The sequence below is a fragment of the Schistocerca serialis genome, chromosome 7, assembly GCF_023864345.2.
Source record: "Schistocerca serialis cubense isolate TAMUIC-IGC-003099 chromosome 7, iqSchSeri2.2, whole genome shotgun sequence".
NCBI classification, from domain to species: Eukaryota; Metazoa; Arthropoda; class Insecta; order Orthoptera; family Acrididae; genus Schistocerca; species Schistocerca serialis.
In genome coordinates, this window is record NC_064644.1 from 427,756,684 (window position 1) to 427,772,448 (window position 15,765).

The 15,765-nt window shown below is 37.7% G+C and overlaps 1 protein-coding gene across 1 annotated transcript in view; it reads left to right on the top strand.

The window, feature by feature from the left end:
* The window catches only part of LOC126412869 (protein polybromo-1), a 325,260-nt gene extending 310,276 nt beyond the window's left edge, over positions 1-14,984 (top strand). The window contains 4 exon segments of the mRNA XM_050082745.1: positions 2,898-2,983; positions 14,083-14,154; positions 14,237-14,348; positions 14,432-14,984. Coding sequence (XP_049938702.1) covers positions 2,898-2,983; positions 14,083-14,154; positions 14,237-14,348; positions 14,432-14,648 — 487 coding nt within the window. The 3' untranslated portion in view covers positions 14,649-14,984.
* Positions 14,985-15,765: the final 781 nt, after the last annotated feature.

Consider the following 15,765-nt stretch of genomic DNA (forward strand, 5'->3'; position numbering starts at 1 on the left):
TCCAAGACAATAGAAAGCTGCAGAATGAGATTTTCACTCTGCAGTGGAGTGTGCACTGATATGAAACTTCCTGGCAGATTAAAACTGTGTGCCGGACCGAGACTTGAACTTGGGACCTTTGCCTTTAGCGGGCAAGTGCTCTACCAACTGAGCTACCCAAGCATGACTCACGACCCGTCCTCACAGCTTTAATTCCGCCAGTACCTAGTCTCCTACCTTCCAAACTTGACAGAAGCTCTCCTGCATACCTTGCAGAACTAGCACTCCTGGAAGAAATCATTTGTCAAGGATACTGCAGAGACAGGCTTAGTCACAGCCTGGGGGATGTTTCCAGAATGAGATTTTCACTCTGCAGCGGAGTGTGTGCTGATATGAAAGCTCATCAGCTCAGGTCAAAGGTCAAAGCCATGCTGATAGTTTTCTTTGACTTTGAAGGATTAGTTAATCATGAATTCATGCCACATGGACAAAATGTTAATGAATGGTTCCATCGGGACGTTTTAAGACAATTTACGGTTCTTGCATCACGAAAATGCACCCATACATTCATCCTTGTTGGTGCATGACTATGGCACAAAAATGGCGCTGCCTCATTCTCTGTACTCTCCAGACCTGGTCCCTGCAAACTTTTTTTTAATTTCAGAAGTTGAAAACCGTATTGAAAGGACGAAGATTTGCAACGATAGACAAGATAAAAAAAATTCATGGATGGCACTTTGCTGGATACAGCAAGAGGTGTACCACGACTGCTTCTGAAAGTGTAAATGGTATTGGGAAGGGTGCATCAATTGTGGAGGAGAGTATTTTGAAGGAGACCATGCACAATAAATGAAAGATTAGCATAGACAACATTTGTAACTGAGAAGATGATGATTTGATCTGATTTTCATGGAACATATGCACTGTGCCAGGATAACCACACACCGCTCGTTTTGATCACTCTCTGCCTTCTGTACATCCACTCCAAAACCTGTAGTATTTTTCTCCATGTTCTGACAGTTTCTCACTAGATGGTAGCACTAGACAGATACGGAATACAAATGTTAAATGCCTAGAATAGTGTATTACTTTAATGGGACATGTTCTGGAAGTCAAGTTCAGAATGTTGTTGATAAAAATGTGGGGCCAGACAATTGACTAGCCTACAGATGAGTTAATTTGAAGTCTAATAAACTGAGAAACCTTGTATAAATTGAGTTTCTAAATAAAATATTTGGTCTAGATGTATTTGAAATGATAGCGAATTTTTTTCATTTGTGTTACGTTAATTTATGTGATCTCGGCACACTTTCCAATAGCTTACAAGCTGATATGTGACATAAGTGTGTTGGTTTTGCACATCTAAAAATATGGCAATTGAAAAAATTAATTACATGAGAAATGTAAATTAAATGCAACTAAGCTACATAGTCACATGAACCTCCGTCTGTTTTACATTATCCACAACAATTGCAGAAGTGTTTTGTTGGCAGTCGTAAAATTAGTAGCTGAAACTTGTACAAGCATTATCGGTTTCCAAGTAATGAAGCATTATTGCTGAGAGAAGTGTCAAGGTATCTATGAACATTATTGCTAAGCTACTTTACAATTGATGAAAAATAATAATAGATACGCTGTATTAGATAGGATTGTATATACATATAGAAGCTGTTAAATGTGCACGAGTAAATGTAAGCATATCATCGTAGAACCGGACACCTGTAGTGCGATAGGTCTACATTTCTTAAAGTATGTAGAAATTTGAGGGAGGGACACTCTTGTGCTAAGTACAGTGAAAATAGCACCTGGGATGTATGACAAAACAGTCATGTTCTTTCAGATTTTCCTTTTGTATCGACAAATTGCAAGCAGTTACTATGAGGTCTCTTAAATCTGCATAATTATGGTTTCAGCTGACATCTGTAAGGCACAGCTGAGTGGATTGAGTTAATTCCCCCTGTTGATTACAGCACATATCACTGTGTTCTCTCTAGTTTTCATGGACAGCCATTGATTGAAGTCTGGTTTTTTGATTCATAGTAGTGCATTACTTCATCATAATCATTTGTCAAGAAATTGGCTTCCATAAACTTTGCCACGAACATACTCAAAAAAAGGGAAATTGCTGTGCTACGATACTACAGCCTGTTCCATGCGTGGTATTTTAAGCATATTCTGCACCTATAAACTGCTATTTATTGTGGATGTTTTCTTTACTCCTTTATGGCTGATATGCACATTTAAAATTTAAATGTTACTGGAAATGCCTGGAAAACTATTCAGAGAGAATTTTATCTTTCTAATAATAGTTGCAAACACAGCTGCTGACCTTAATCAGCCTTTATAAAGGTAGTTACAGACTTAACTAATCTGCAGATAAAAATGTGTGGAACAATTTAATCATAAAAGTAATTGGCAAATAAACAGGTACTAGCCAAGTTGATCTTTTGTTTTCTTTTATTTTTTTCTCACAATAAAGCTGTCTGTGTTCAATACTTTTGCAATGTGTAGATTTACATTTCGTGCTTGTGCCATCCTGCAGCATGACAACAGTTTTTCTCATTCCCTTCATGTTGCAGTGTTTCCAGATATCGTGCGCAGGTGTGTCCATCTTGCATGACTTTGTGTTGTTGTCAATATTTTGAGGCTGCTTTAGTTATTAGGAAAATGTTTTTAATGACTGGTCATTGCATAGTTAATACATTTTACACATCTGTACTATTGTTTTTAATCAAAACAACACTTTCATTGTACTTAATATGCAGCTTGCATTGACTAGTGTTACAGTGTCATTAATACCAGCAAAAAGTGACAATGTCATCAAAGGATGCATACAGCCAGCTGTAGATTGTTTGTTGGCATGGTGCATGCTTGCTTATGTGTGTGTAGTCTAGCCCCTCCTGTTGTGTTATGTGTAGGAACTTTGTGCCGTCGAGGAGGCCTGTGATGACTCCCAGCCGACCTCCAGCTCCTGTCACTCCACAAGCTCCCCTGCATGGCATCTGTGAGTAGCACACCAGTCTCACTTGTGATTTCTAATTGGGAAAGAATGATTGTTTTGTTTGATAACTTAACCATTAGTATACCTGGGTATGCCACATAACCATAATATGTTTTAATGAATTTTTGTGTAAACATTTGCATGTGTTCCCGATAAGCATTGGTAAAGTTTCATGATCACTAGTTCAATACTGCGGGGTAAAGTCAGCTTTTGATCCCATAGCATACCTTCCTGCAGTGTACCCTGAGTTTTCAGCAGCTTTGAGACAGCCCATCTCTGGTAATATTTTCTTGAAGGAAACAGAACTAGACCATTGTAAAATTTTTGTGCTTTCTTAAGTGAAATAGTAAAGAAAGATTTTGTGATCAGTTTTCAGATGTATAATTCAAAGCAAAGTTGGCAGAGAAATTATCTGGTTGAAAAAAAATGTGAAGTATAGCTTCTTATATCTCCAGAAGAAAGTGCGTGGTTTACCTGAAACTGCATTTTACCACTTACAACACAGTGTCTTAAAATATATAAAATTGCGATCTCCTATTGCATTCCTATATTTTTCAATTTGAAGGAATAGTTGAAAACTTTTATAAAAACACAAAAATATGTGTTTTAGCCGACTTTTGCAAAAAAAAAAAAAAAAAAAAAAAGTATTGTTCTGCAAACTCTTAAGCCGTTGTCATTAGAAAGACCCTGTTGCACCTAACTGGTTTTGGTTTTGGAACGTTAGAGCACGGTACACATATTAAATCTATCATCTTTTGTTCTAAATATTTTTGTAGGTGGTGTTCAACAGCTTTTAGGAAGGTTAAGATTTGCATTATGAAGTTCACAACTGTACCACAATTTTTTATCAAAGACAAGAGATTTCGGTCTGATATCACACCATCTTTGGGTCTCCTGCGCCAAAACAAGATAACCAAATAATAAGTGTGTACAATTGTAATACATAACTACATGTATAGACACTACTGTCTACCATGACATTTGAATACGAGAGAATAGTTACAAAACAGCTCAGCTATGCATTCACACAGTTGCAAAACCAGTTGTAACTTGTAGACTGTTCAGTTACTATTATCGGCTGTCTAAGAGTAACATTTATGTCTCGACAACATCACAGACGGTTGTGTACCTTCTGTTATCGTGTTTTGAACTGAATGGGCCAAGGATGTTACAGTGGAAGTCTTTAAACATTTCAGATATATAATTATTACTGATTTAGTCAAACTGTCTACATATCACAGATGCCAGTAATGCTCCTAATTTGACTAATGATCACATTACTTTTAGTTCACTAACAGACCAGTTATGTTTTAAGGTCGCTGAACAATAAAAACAATCATTAAACAAATGCAATAAAGCAATTCAGCAACACAGTAACACTGTTTGTGGACCTCCACGTCTCTCTGTAACAACTACTGCCTCTAGCATCTCTCAAATGTAGACAGTTTGACTAAATCAGTAATCCTTATATCTCTGGTATGTTTAAGACTTCCATTGTAAAGTCTCTGGCCAATTCAGTTTACAACGTGATAACTGGACACGCACAACTGTCTCTGATGTTGTCGGGACATAAATGTTTCTCTTAGGTGGCTAATAATGGTAATGGAACAGTCTATAAGTTACAATTGGCATTGCAACTATGAGAATGCACATCTGAGTTGCTTTTGTAAGTACTCCCCTGTATTAATATGTCATGGTCTACAAGTAATGTCTGTACGTTTAGTGATGATGCATTATAACTGTACCCACTTGTTATCTAGTTTCTTCCCTTTGATGCTGGAGACCCGAAGGTGATCTAATGTTGGACTGAAATTGATTTCTGTAAGAAAAAATTGTGGATCAGCTGTGAAATTTATAGTGCAGTATTTTATCCTTTGTTAGGTTTCACAATTGTGTAATATTCTGGTGGGAAGATACTATCAAAATATTCTGATGAATAGGAAGTGAGTGAGAACAGCTTGGAAAAGTGCACAAAAGAGCATCACTAGTCGTAACTCTGCATGACATGTTTCAACAAGTTTTTGTGCTGAAATAACTTCAGTATTGAAATAGTTATCAACTTCAAAATTTAATGGTCCATTAGCCAAGACAAAGAAGATCATAGTATTAAAATTATTGCAGAACAGCTGAACACACATTCTATAAACTGTCATCAAATTCCCACGATTGTCAGATTGTCAAAATTTTCGTGAATGTTCATAGAAATCTGCCTGACGTCTTTTGGAAAAGCATTCTTGTTAATGAACGTTTTGAATTTGTGTCTTCACTTTGTGTGATGTTATTGTTTCCAATCTAAAGTATAGCATATTTGTGTTAACATAGTTTGTGGGGGGAGACGCATCTGGAGTCATTACTGAAGTAATGAAGAGAGAAATCTAAGCAGAAGCATATTTGATTAGCTCCTTGACATGAACACGAGCAGTAATAGTGTCATTCCGTAGACAGTCACTGAAACTATGAAAACTCGTACATGCCACCTTCTGATTTTGGGGAGAAATAACAAATGAATATAATCTTGCTTGGCTATTTTCCCATTGGAATCCGTGGACTTTAACGTTAAATGAATAATTTTCGGAACAACCCGTTTGGATAATAAGCTTGTCCTTAGATCAAATTTAAGGGCTCCAAGATGATATTTGGCTATTTAATGATGGCGTGACAGATTCCAAATTTTTGTACCTACCTCTTCAATAAATTAATCTACAGTCATTTTCTTCGTGTCCAGAATGCCCCAATCAGTACAGATCCATTGCCTATGTACAATAATTTCCTGTGGATCATGCTGTATGAAATAACTAGCAATTGTAGATGCTATAGCTTCTGGTCCAGGAAACTGTTCTCAGTGATGTAGTGTGCTTTCTTTAAATTCCATTCTGCAAACTGCCATGCTGAAAAACTCAAGTGATTACCATAGATTATTACACATACAAAACAGGGAACACTTTCTTTATTGCTTGATTATTTATGCACTTTTATTTTGTGTGTAAAGAATTTTATAGAGCTGAATGCAAATTATGATATCTAATTTTGCACCCCCAGACTTTACTTAACAAGTGTTAAGCATATTAAAAAACTTCAGATTGAATTTTAGTCCTGGTGGAATGTGGACGTATTTTCACAGCACTGTTGCCTTCTCATTGTTTTTTTGGGGCCTTATATGCTCCCAAATGCGAAACCAAATCTAGGTGTTTTTTTTAGAACATGTTCTTTATAATGAAAATGGTTGAAAAGCGTTTTCAGAATATCTCTTACAAAATAGTGAGCTAAAAATACCCATTTTTGGCATTTTTACAAACATCTTCAACTTTGTCCTTAATTTGTAAACTATTGGAAAGCAATAGGATAATGAAATTTTATAGTCTTAAGACCTTGTGGTGCTATGTTACTACATGCGAAGTTTCAGATGTATCCCACAATTAGTTTTTTTCTGTCCAACACTGCTTCACGTTATCTTTATGAAAATTGTTCATGGTATCTTTTTTAAATTATTCCACGTAAGAGAGGGCTAGATTGGCTAGCTTTGATTCTTTAGGTAAATATTTGCAGGGATATTATGTCGCAAAGTTGTCGAAAACTCAGGGGCACTATGAAAAAGTGAGTTATGGGGGTCAAACAAATGACTATATATATATCTGCAAGTACACACATCAAAAAAAGTTCTGCTGCGCCTCGGTTACGAGTGTTCCAGAACCTGTACAGAAAATTGGACTAGAGGTCAACATAAACATCATTTCCATCCGTTTTATTTCTCATGAAAACAACACATTGCATGTTGTAGCACCATACAGCGAGACCTTCAGAGGTGGTGGTCCAGATTGCTGTACACACCAGTACCTCTAACACTCAGTAGCACGTCCTCTTGCATTGATGAATGCCTGTATTCGTCATGGCATCAAGGCACTGTTGGTTCAGATTGTCCCACTCCTCAGTGGGTGGTGGGTCACGTCGTCCATAAACAGCCCTTTTCAACCTATCCCAGCCATGTTCGTTAGGATTCATGTCTGGAGAACATGTTGGCCACTCTAGTCGAGTGATGTCATTATCCTGAAGGAAGTCATTCACAAGATGTGCACAGTGGGGGCGCGAATTGTCATCCATGAAGACGAATGCCTCGCCAGTATGCTGACGATATGGTTGCACTATTGGTCAGAGGATGACATTCACGTATCATACAGCCATTACGGTGCCTTCTGTGACCACCAGCAGCAAAAGTCGGCCTCACATAATGCCTCCCCAAAACAATCAGGGAACCTCCACCTTGCTGCACTCACTGGACAGTGTGTCTGAGGTGTTCAGCCTGACCGGGTTGCCTCCAAACAAGTCTCCGACGATTGTCTTGTTTAAGGCATTTGCAACACTCATTGGTGAAGAGAACATGCCAATTCTGAGAAGTCCATTCGGCAGGAGTGCGGTTGTACATCATGCAGCCTATTGCGCACAATTTTAGTCGTAACATGACATCCTCTGGCTGCAGGAAAAGCATTATTCAACATGGTGGCATTGCTGTCAGGGTTCCTCCAAGCCATAATAAGTAAGTAGCGGTCATCCATTGCTGCAGTAACCCTTGGGCGGCCTGAGTGAGTCATGTCATCGACTGTTCCTGTCTCTCTCTGTATCTCTTCCATGTCCGTACAACATTGCTTTGGTTCACTCTGAGATGCCTGGACACGTCCTTTGCTGAGAGCCCTTTCCGGCACAAAGTGCCAATGTGGACACAATCAAACCACATTATTGACCATCTAGCCATATTTGAACTACAGGCAACACGAGCTGTGCAGCTCCTTCCTGATGGAATGACTAGAAATTATTGGCTGTCGGACCCCTTCTGCCTAATATGCGCTGCTCATGCATGGGTGTTTACATCTTTGGTTGAGTTTAGTGACATCTCTGAACAGTGAAAGGGACTGTGTCTGTGATACAATATCCACAGTTAACGTCTATCTTCAGGAGTTCTGGAAACTGGGGTGATGCAAAATTTTTTTGATGTGTATTAAATTGGTGAACATAAAACTTTACCAATGTTCACTGTCAACATGTGTGAATAGTACCAGCAAATATCATCAGTATCGATGATTGTCATCTGGGAAGTTTTTCTGAAATTAGACCTATTGACATGGAGTGCCTCCCTGTCATTTGTTTGTTTATGAAAAGTTTTACAAACAGTTGATGTTGGGGCCACTGTTTTGCACAAGACGAGAAACTCCAAGTAGTTATTACGCTTCTGCATTTGTATTTAGCAAATGGTGGTTGCTGAATTTGTTTATTCTGTGGGTATGGAATAGGTAGAGGTAAATTAAAACAAGACATTGTTGATACTGTTTCAAATGGTATTGCAAGAAGACAATTTTATTTATGCATTGTGTTCATAATGAGAGTGATTATGTATTTAAGAATGAACATGTGTTCAACCATTGTATGTAATTTAATCGTGTGATGTGCCATCATACAAATGATTGGAAAGTTTTTGTCATCGCACCTCCACTCAGAAGTACTAAGCTAAGTGGTGTGCTTCATATACATCACTCACAACAATCCAGTAGGGCGATATTTGCGATTGCATTATTTTGATGATTAAAAATGGGGCTTGAAAATGGCGAAGGCCGAAACTGTGCAGTAGTGCAGAAATAAACTAAAAATTCACTGTTAAATATGCCATGGAGTCAGTCACGAAGTTGAGTAGAAGGTAGATGCATAAACTGCATCATAAACCTTCTACCTTTTTTTACATCACAGCATTGGCAGAATGTGCATGCATGCATGCTTCGGTTTTTCCTGCCAGAGGTGTGGTCTTCTCATCCATATAATTAAAATAAAACTAGGTGTATGTACAAAAGAAGAGCAAAAATGATACTACTGTTGTACAGTTTAACTCTGAATAACTCTGGCATTAATACTTCTGAAATTGAGGTAGAAGAGATGAGGTAGTAAATACTATCTGAAAGAGCCTGACAGCTAAACTGTTCTATTTTACTGCCACCCTGTCAGAGAAATTAGAAAGAGAATAAAATATAGCCAAACTGGAAATAACCGTAGACTGAAACTTCCATCCAGTTTGATTATGATCTGGCGGAGTGTATGTGGCTGAACCTGTTTGATGGAGTAACTGTTGGAAAAAATATTATCAAGAATGCCTTTAAAGCATAAATTTTAAACCGTAGAAAACAGGTGAACAGCAAAGTGATAAAACACACCGACAATATACATGAAGCCTTGGGAACTAATTAACAAGTACTCGTAAAACTGTCAGGAAGACACCAAAGGTGTGTGTGTGTGTGTGTGTGTGTGTGTGTGTGTGTGTACAATGGTTGTGTGTCTACACACACACACACACTGTAAATTTTTCACTTGTATGAAGTGAAAAAATCCTATATCATTGTAGAACTGGTCTGTGGAATAAACTATTTTAAATTAGACATGACAATAACACAGTGAAAGACTGAATGCTGTATGTAATATAAATGGATAGACAAAAAGTCTGCTCACCAAGTAGTGGCATTAGTAAACACATTTAAATGTTACGGAAATATGCAAGCTTTTAGAGCCAGTGGCTCCTTCTTCTGGCGGAACGGTTGAAGGGAAGGGAAGAAGTATGAAGGAAAAGGACTAGCAAGGTTTAAGAAATAGGAGAGCTATCAAAAATTCGCCCAGATCCTTGGGTCAGGGGAGGCTTAACCACATAGCACTGGTTGAGAAGGAAAGACAGATTGTCAAGGACTTCACTGAGCAAGATTTGAGTACCTGAGAGATTAAAAGCCGAAGATAGGGTAATAAGCAAAACAGAGATTACTGAAAAATGTCATGGAAGAGCTAATAAGAGCATATAGCTAAAACATGTTAGACAGTTGGGGGTGGGGGGTGGGGGGGAAATAGGCAGATCCGAAAATAAAAGATATAAAAAACTGAAAGCAAGTGAAGAAACAGAATAGTTACTGAAAAGAAATGCTGAGACTAAGACATTTACATAAATTTAGGTCAGGTGAATGGTGAGATCCAAGCACATGTAATACCAGTTTCCACCTGCAGAGTCCTGAGAAACTTGTGTTTAGAGGGAGAATGCAGAGGGCATGTGTGGTCAAACAGGCACCAGTGTCACAACTGTCAGGTTGTAGTCCATGGTCTGCAACAGGATATGGTGTGTGTTGCCTTCGCCAACCACACCATGCACTACCATCTTTTACCTCCTTCCTAAGATCCATAAACCTAATCACCCATGCTGTCCTGTAGTTGCTGGCTTTAGGACAGTCTTTGTATGTATGCTTGCTTTGGTTGACCAATATCTGCAGCCTATAGTACAAAGACTCCTCTCCACAATATTAAGGAAATCAACCATTTCCTAGATTGTCTGAAATCTATGACCACTCACTACCACCACACACCTTGCCTCTGACCATTGATGCAACCTCCCTTGATACCATCATTCTGCGTGTACATGGTCTGTCTGTTGCTGAACATTACCTCAACCAAAATCATGGGCAAGGACTAGGGAAACAGGCCCCTTCCTATGCTAATCTTTTTATGAGTAGTTTGGCGGGGTCTATCCTGGAATCCATAAGCCTGCAGTCCCTGGTTTGGTTTTGATATATTGATGACATATTTGCCATGGTGAGGCTGACTTGTTAAGATTTTTGGAATCTCTAAATACATTCTCCCAATTAAATTTCACATTGTCCTATTCCAGACCTCATGCCACTTTCCTTGATGTGGACTTCATCCTCACTGATGGTCAGCTACACACTTCTGTTCACATTAAACCTACAAACAAGCAACAGTACTTACGTTTTGACAGTTGCCATCCTTTCCATGTCAAACGTTCTTTTTTATGTAGCCTCGGCATTTGCTGGTACTACTGATCCCTCCAAAAAACAACTTGAGTGTACACCTTTGGTCACTCTGCACTATTGTGGTCTTGAATGTATAATCAGTTACTTCAACAAGGCTATGATTTCATAAAATCATGCCCTGAAGTGAAGTCCATTCTGATAGGTAACTGGTGAAACATGTGCTATTGGAAGGAGAGCAATCTCATGCCATGTATCAGTTGTTGTAAACATTGCTGGACCTTCTGCATTGGTATGACTACCACCAAGTTACCAGTCAGGATGAATGGACATACACAGAGGGTTTATGCTGGCAACGCACAGTATCCTGTTGCAGAGCATTCTCTACAATATGACACTTGTGACCTTGATGCCAGTTTCATCACATGCGTCACCTGGGTTCTCCCTCTAGTTTCTCAGAGCCCTGCAGGTGGGAACTCATGTTAAAATATGTGCTTGGTTCCCATCATCCACCTGCCCAAAAATCCGCATTAATTTCTTTGGTCTCAGCATTTCTTTTAAATAAATATAGTGTTTCTTCACTCTCTTTTAGTTTTCTATATCTCTTATTTTCCGACTGAGTAGTAATCAGCCCTCCACCATCTGTCCAACATATGTACACTGCAATTGGCTTTCTGCTCTTATTAACTCTTGCCTGGTTTTTTTCAGTAATCTCTGTTTTGCTTAGTACTCTATCTTCCACCTTCAAGCTCTCAGGTTTCCAAATCTCACCAGTGCAGTCCCCAACAATCAGTCTTTCCTTCTCATCCCATGCAGTAAGTCTTCCCTGCAGGTTCTTGGCATCTTTTCTGCAACACTCCCCATTTCTTATACCTTGTCAGTCCTTTTCCTTTATCCCTTTTCTATTCTCTTCAACCCTTCTGCCAGAAGGAGGGGCCACTGCCTTCAAAAGCTTAACACATTTCTATAATTTTTATGTGTGTTTTCTCCTGCCACCATTTAGTGCCTAGATTTTTTTATTTATCCAATTATATTTTCAAAAAAATTGTTATTTTTGAGTGCTGTGTGTGATATTTATAATAATTTGACTTCCTGCTATTGACCAGAACATTCATGTTACAGAGGTATGTAACAGTACACCAGATCATGCCACACAGTGTGCTAATTTTGAGTATATAGAAGTGAATAAGTAGGAAGTATACAATAATATGAATGTTGAAGAATAAATATCCAGCTGGGTGGTACTGCATATCCAGTATGATTACCAAGATGTGCTTAAAAGGAATGTCGAAACCTCTGCGTACCCTATTAATTCTAGAATTAGTGACAACATTCAACTATCTACACAAAAAATGAGTGTGACCCTGTCTCAAAATGTAGACAAGTATCATATATCCCTACCTTCAATATGGAAAGGATAAATTGTTACTGCATAGAGGAGATGTTGAGTTGCAGACAGGTACAGTGAAAAGACTGTGAAAAATTAAGTCGTCAACTGAGCCGGGTGCTAGTGCCTGGAGACAGTGGGCATGCATGTGTGAGCTATTTTTGTGTGAATGTGTATGTGTGTTCCCTATTTTTGAAGCAGTGCTTTATTATTTTAACAAGCATTTTCATTTTGCCTGCGTGCAACTCAATGTGTCTTCAATGTGGTGAGTGGCACTCTATATTTCTACATTGCTGTCATACCATCTTTAGTAAAATATTTGGAACTGTGCCTAAAGAAAGAAGGTAATATACAGCAACACCCGAACAAAATGCTTATAGAATTACTATGTGCCTTTAGAAAAGAACTAATCAGAACCATAGAAGTTAATACAGCTTCATAAATAATCCACAAGCAACTGCAGTCTGCATAGTGGAGGGCACATTGTACCGATATTATCAGTTTTCTTTCTTATTCCTTTTGTGTATTGAATGATGGAAAAAATTTTGTCTGAATGCCTCTGTATGTGCCTTAATCTCTCTTTATCTTTTTCTCACTATGAGTAGATTCCATACTTCAAATGTATTATAGGAAGACTATAAAGTATCTATCTACAACAGTTATAATTTCTTTTTTGGACTCAAAATGTTTCCCAGCTACAAATTTTTTGAAGTGTGAGTGATAGTAAAAGTCAGAGGATGCCAAATATGGGGGAACGGTGTGGATATTCCAAAAAATTCTTACTAATCGCAATAGCTATCTTGTTGTCAAAGTACCTGTGTTATTTTTCTCCTCTCACATTTTTCATCCGGCTGGTCCAGAAGTCTTTGTATAGTATTCACCAGTTATTACTTTACCATTTGACGGTACTGAGTGAAAATAATTTTTCTAGTATCCCAGAAGACATTGACAGTAATCTTTCCAGCAGATGAAATTGACTTTTCTTTTCTTTATCTGCCCTGAACTATCAGGTTCTACATAATATTGTTGTTACTATTTCATTTACGGTGTAATGTGATAGATCTTTATCTCATCCAAATCAGTTGCATCCTTTTTCAAAAGTTCTGCACTTGGCTGGTTAAGTTAAACATTTGATTATATAACCTTTCACTGAATGCTTAACCATCTTCTAATGTCATCCATCACTTACCTTGAGGTCATTATCTTGGTTCTCTCATAAGTCTTGTGGTCCAATGAAATATTCCCATGGCCCACTGTTCACCTATTCACCTCGTTATATTTCCTGCTTGCCATCATTCCTTTTTCATGGCATAATTATATTTTCTGTTTGAGTTGCGGAACTGTGAATGGTTGTATTGTAACGGGCAAACTGCGCGATATCTACTCAGATAAGTAGTTCGGTGTTACATATAATATAAATGACGATGCAGAAGAGATTTGCTACTACAGTATACTAAATACATCTTTCCACTTCATTTTTTATTTTTATGAATTCTGTTTTTCAAAGGAATTGTGTATGTTTCATTCAACAGCTTGCTGAATAGTTAGTTGTTGTTTTAGCAACTTACATAAGCAAAGAGAAAATGGGATGAAATGCGCATGTAAATACAAGTTAATTTGCTGCTGCATTTTTCATACCTCTTTCTTATGATGCCATTTATACCATTGTATTTTTGTGGTGGTTGTTTTTGTGTGTGCTATCACTAACATTTTTATACATTGCTTTGCACTACCTGTGTCATTGTTTCACTTGCATTTTCATTGGCTTTGTTTTTAATCATCAAACGCCTTGTGTATTTCTGTTACAACCGTATTGCTACAGCTTGCTCCAGTAGTGCTAAACATTCTTTTGTAGACAGATTGTTTTACATCTCACATATAAATTTTGTGCTAGTATTCATAATATGCTGCAGTAATTTGTTTTCTTTTTTTCACAGTGGTTAATCAGTCTCAGACTGCACATCAGAATTATTCAAGGGAAACACCATCACCACATACACAGCCTTCAGGTACCATAATGTTTGTTCAGCTCTCTCACTGATTTACATAGACTATTTTATAGTTCCACTAATATTTTGTTAATTCACCCAGTAGGTGGACAGTCTGTCTCATCAGTAGGCACTATCCAGAAACCAGTGGAACCAATATTTGTACCTGTTCCACCCCGTCCTCAGAGGCTTCTACATTCAGAGGCATACATCAAGTGAGTGCTTTACCTGATTCATTTTCTTATTCTGTTACATACTATGAATTATTTTTCATTGTTTTTCTTTTATGATATTGCAGGTATATAGAAGGACTGAATGTGGATAATAAATATATTAGCAACTGGAACAAACAGTTGGATGCTACACCAGAAAACACAAGTGTTCAAGATCCCAATAGGTTACCTGTGCACTGGTTGGGTAATGGTGTTGGCAACCATGGAAATGTTATCAATGCACTGTGGACACTGAGGGATTTTATGTTACGTGATGCTCTTGGCATTAGCAAAGTGATCTGAGTATAGTTTGTCTTCATAAATAAGTCGGAATTTGGCTCAGTATCATATACTGTTTTAAATGTCTGTAGTCTATATATTTTTGAATATTTTTTATTCAAATTTTAAAACTGTGGTATGATGTTAATTAATTCATTGATGAATGGTCTTGAGTATTTAAGAATTTTGTGAGTGTTTGTCTTCATAGCATATTAAGTATATGTGTGACCAACTACAATCATTTCCAGTACGTGAAAAATCATCTTCATATTTGTTTTATATAAAAGTTTTGTACATTGTTCCTCAAAGTTTGTGAGTCAACTGTGCCTCATCACTAAATAAAACATTGTTTATATGGTAGATTGTTCTCTCTCTCTCTCTCTCTCTCTCTCTCTCTGTCTCTCTCTCTCTCTCTCTCTCTTTTTTTACTTGGAACAGAATTGCTTGGTGTATAGCTTTCTCTTATTTGGAGAAACATAATTTAAAAAATCAAGAAAATTGTCAAACTTACAGAGAGGCTGGCCTCTACTTTGTTTCCAGGTAAGTTTCTGAATTGAGTAGATACTGGCCAGGCTCTCTGCCTCTTCAAAAAGTATGTGACTATTATGATCACTAGAGACCGGATTATATGCATCATAGAAGCCTTAAAATATGCATGAAAAATGCATAAAAGGTGTTGAAATATGCAAGATCAAAAAACAAACAAACATGGTAGTTACTGCATGCATTATATCTCAAAGTCGGACCTGTGCATATCGGTTAAGACGAAGAGCACCGGCCATGTGAAAAATCGGTACATTTGGAATGCTGACATCATTTTCTGAATACTTACTGGTAGAGGTTAGGAATGTGGCCTTTCTGGGATTATATGTCAAAAATTTGTAAAATAGGGATGCATACCATGTTTCAAGAATTGTTCCGCCTTTGCTATTGTTGTCGCTAACAAGCGGATGCGTTGCAAGTGAGTCACAGCGAAACAATCAATATGTACCGGACCAACGTCGAGATATATTGCACGTAGAGGGGCACACTCAAATACTCTGTAATATTTTGCTTAAAAAACAACATATAATCATGAATTTGTTTTGAACAGCATTAAATTATTAATTAATACTATTGGGCCAAAGCATTACTTATAATT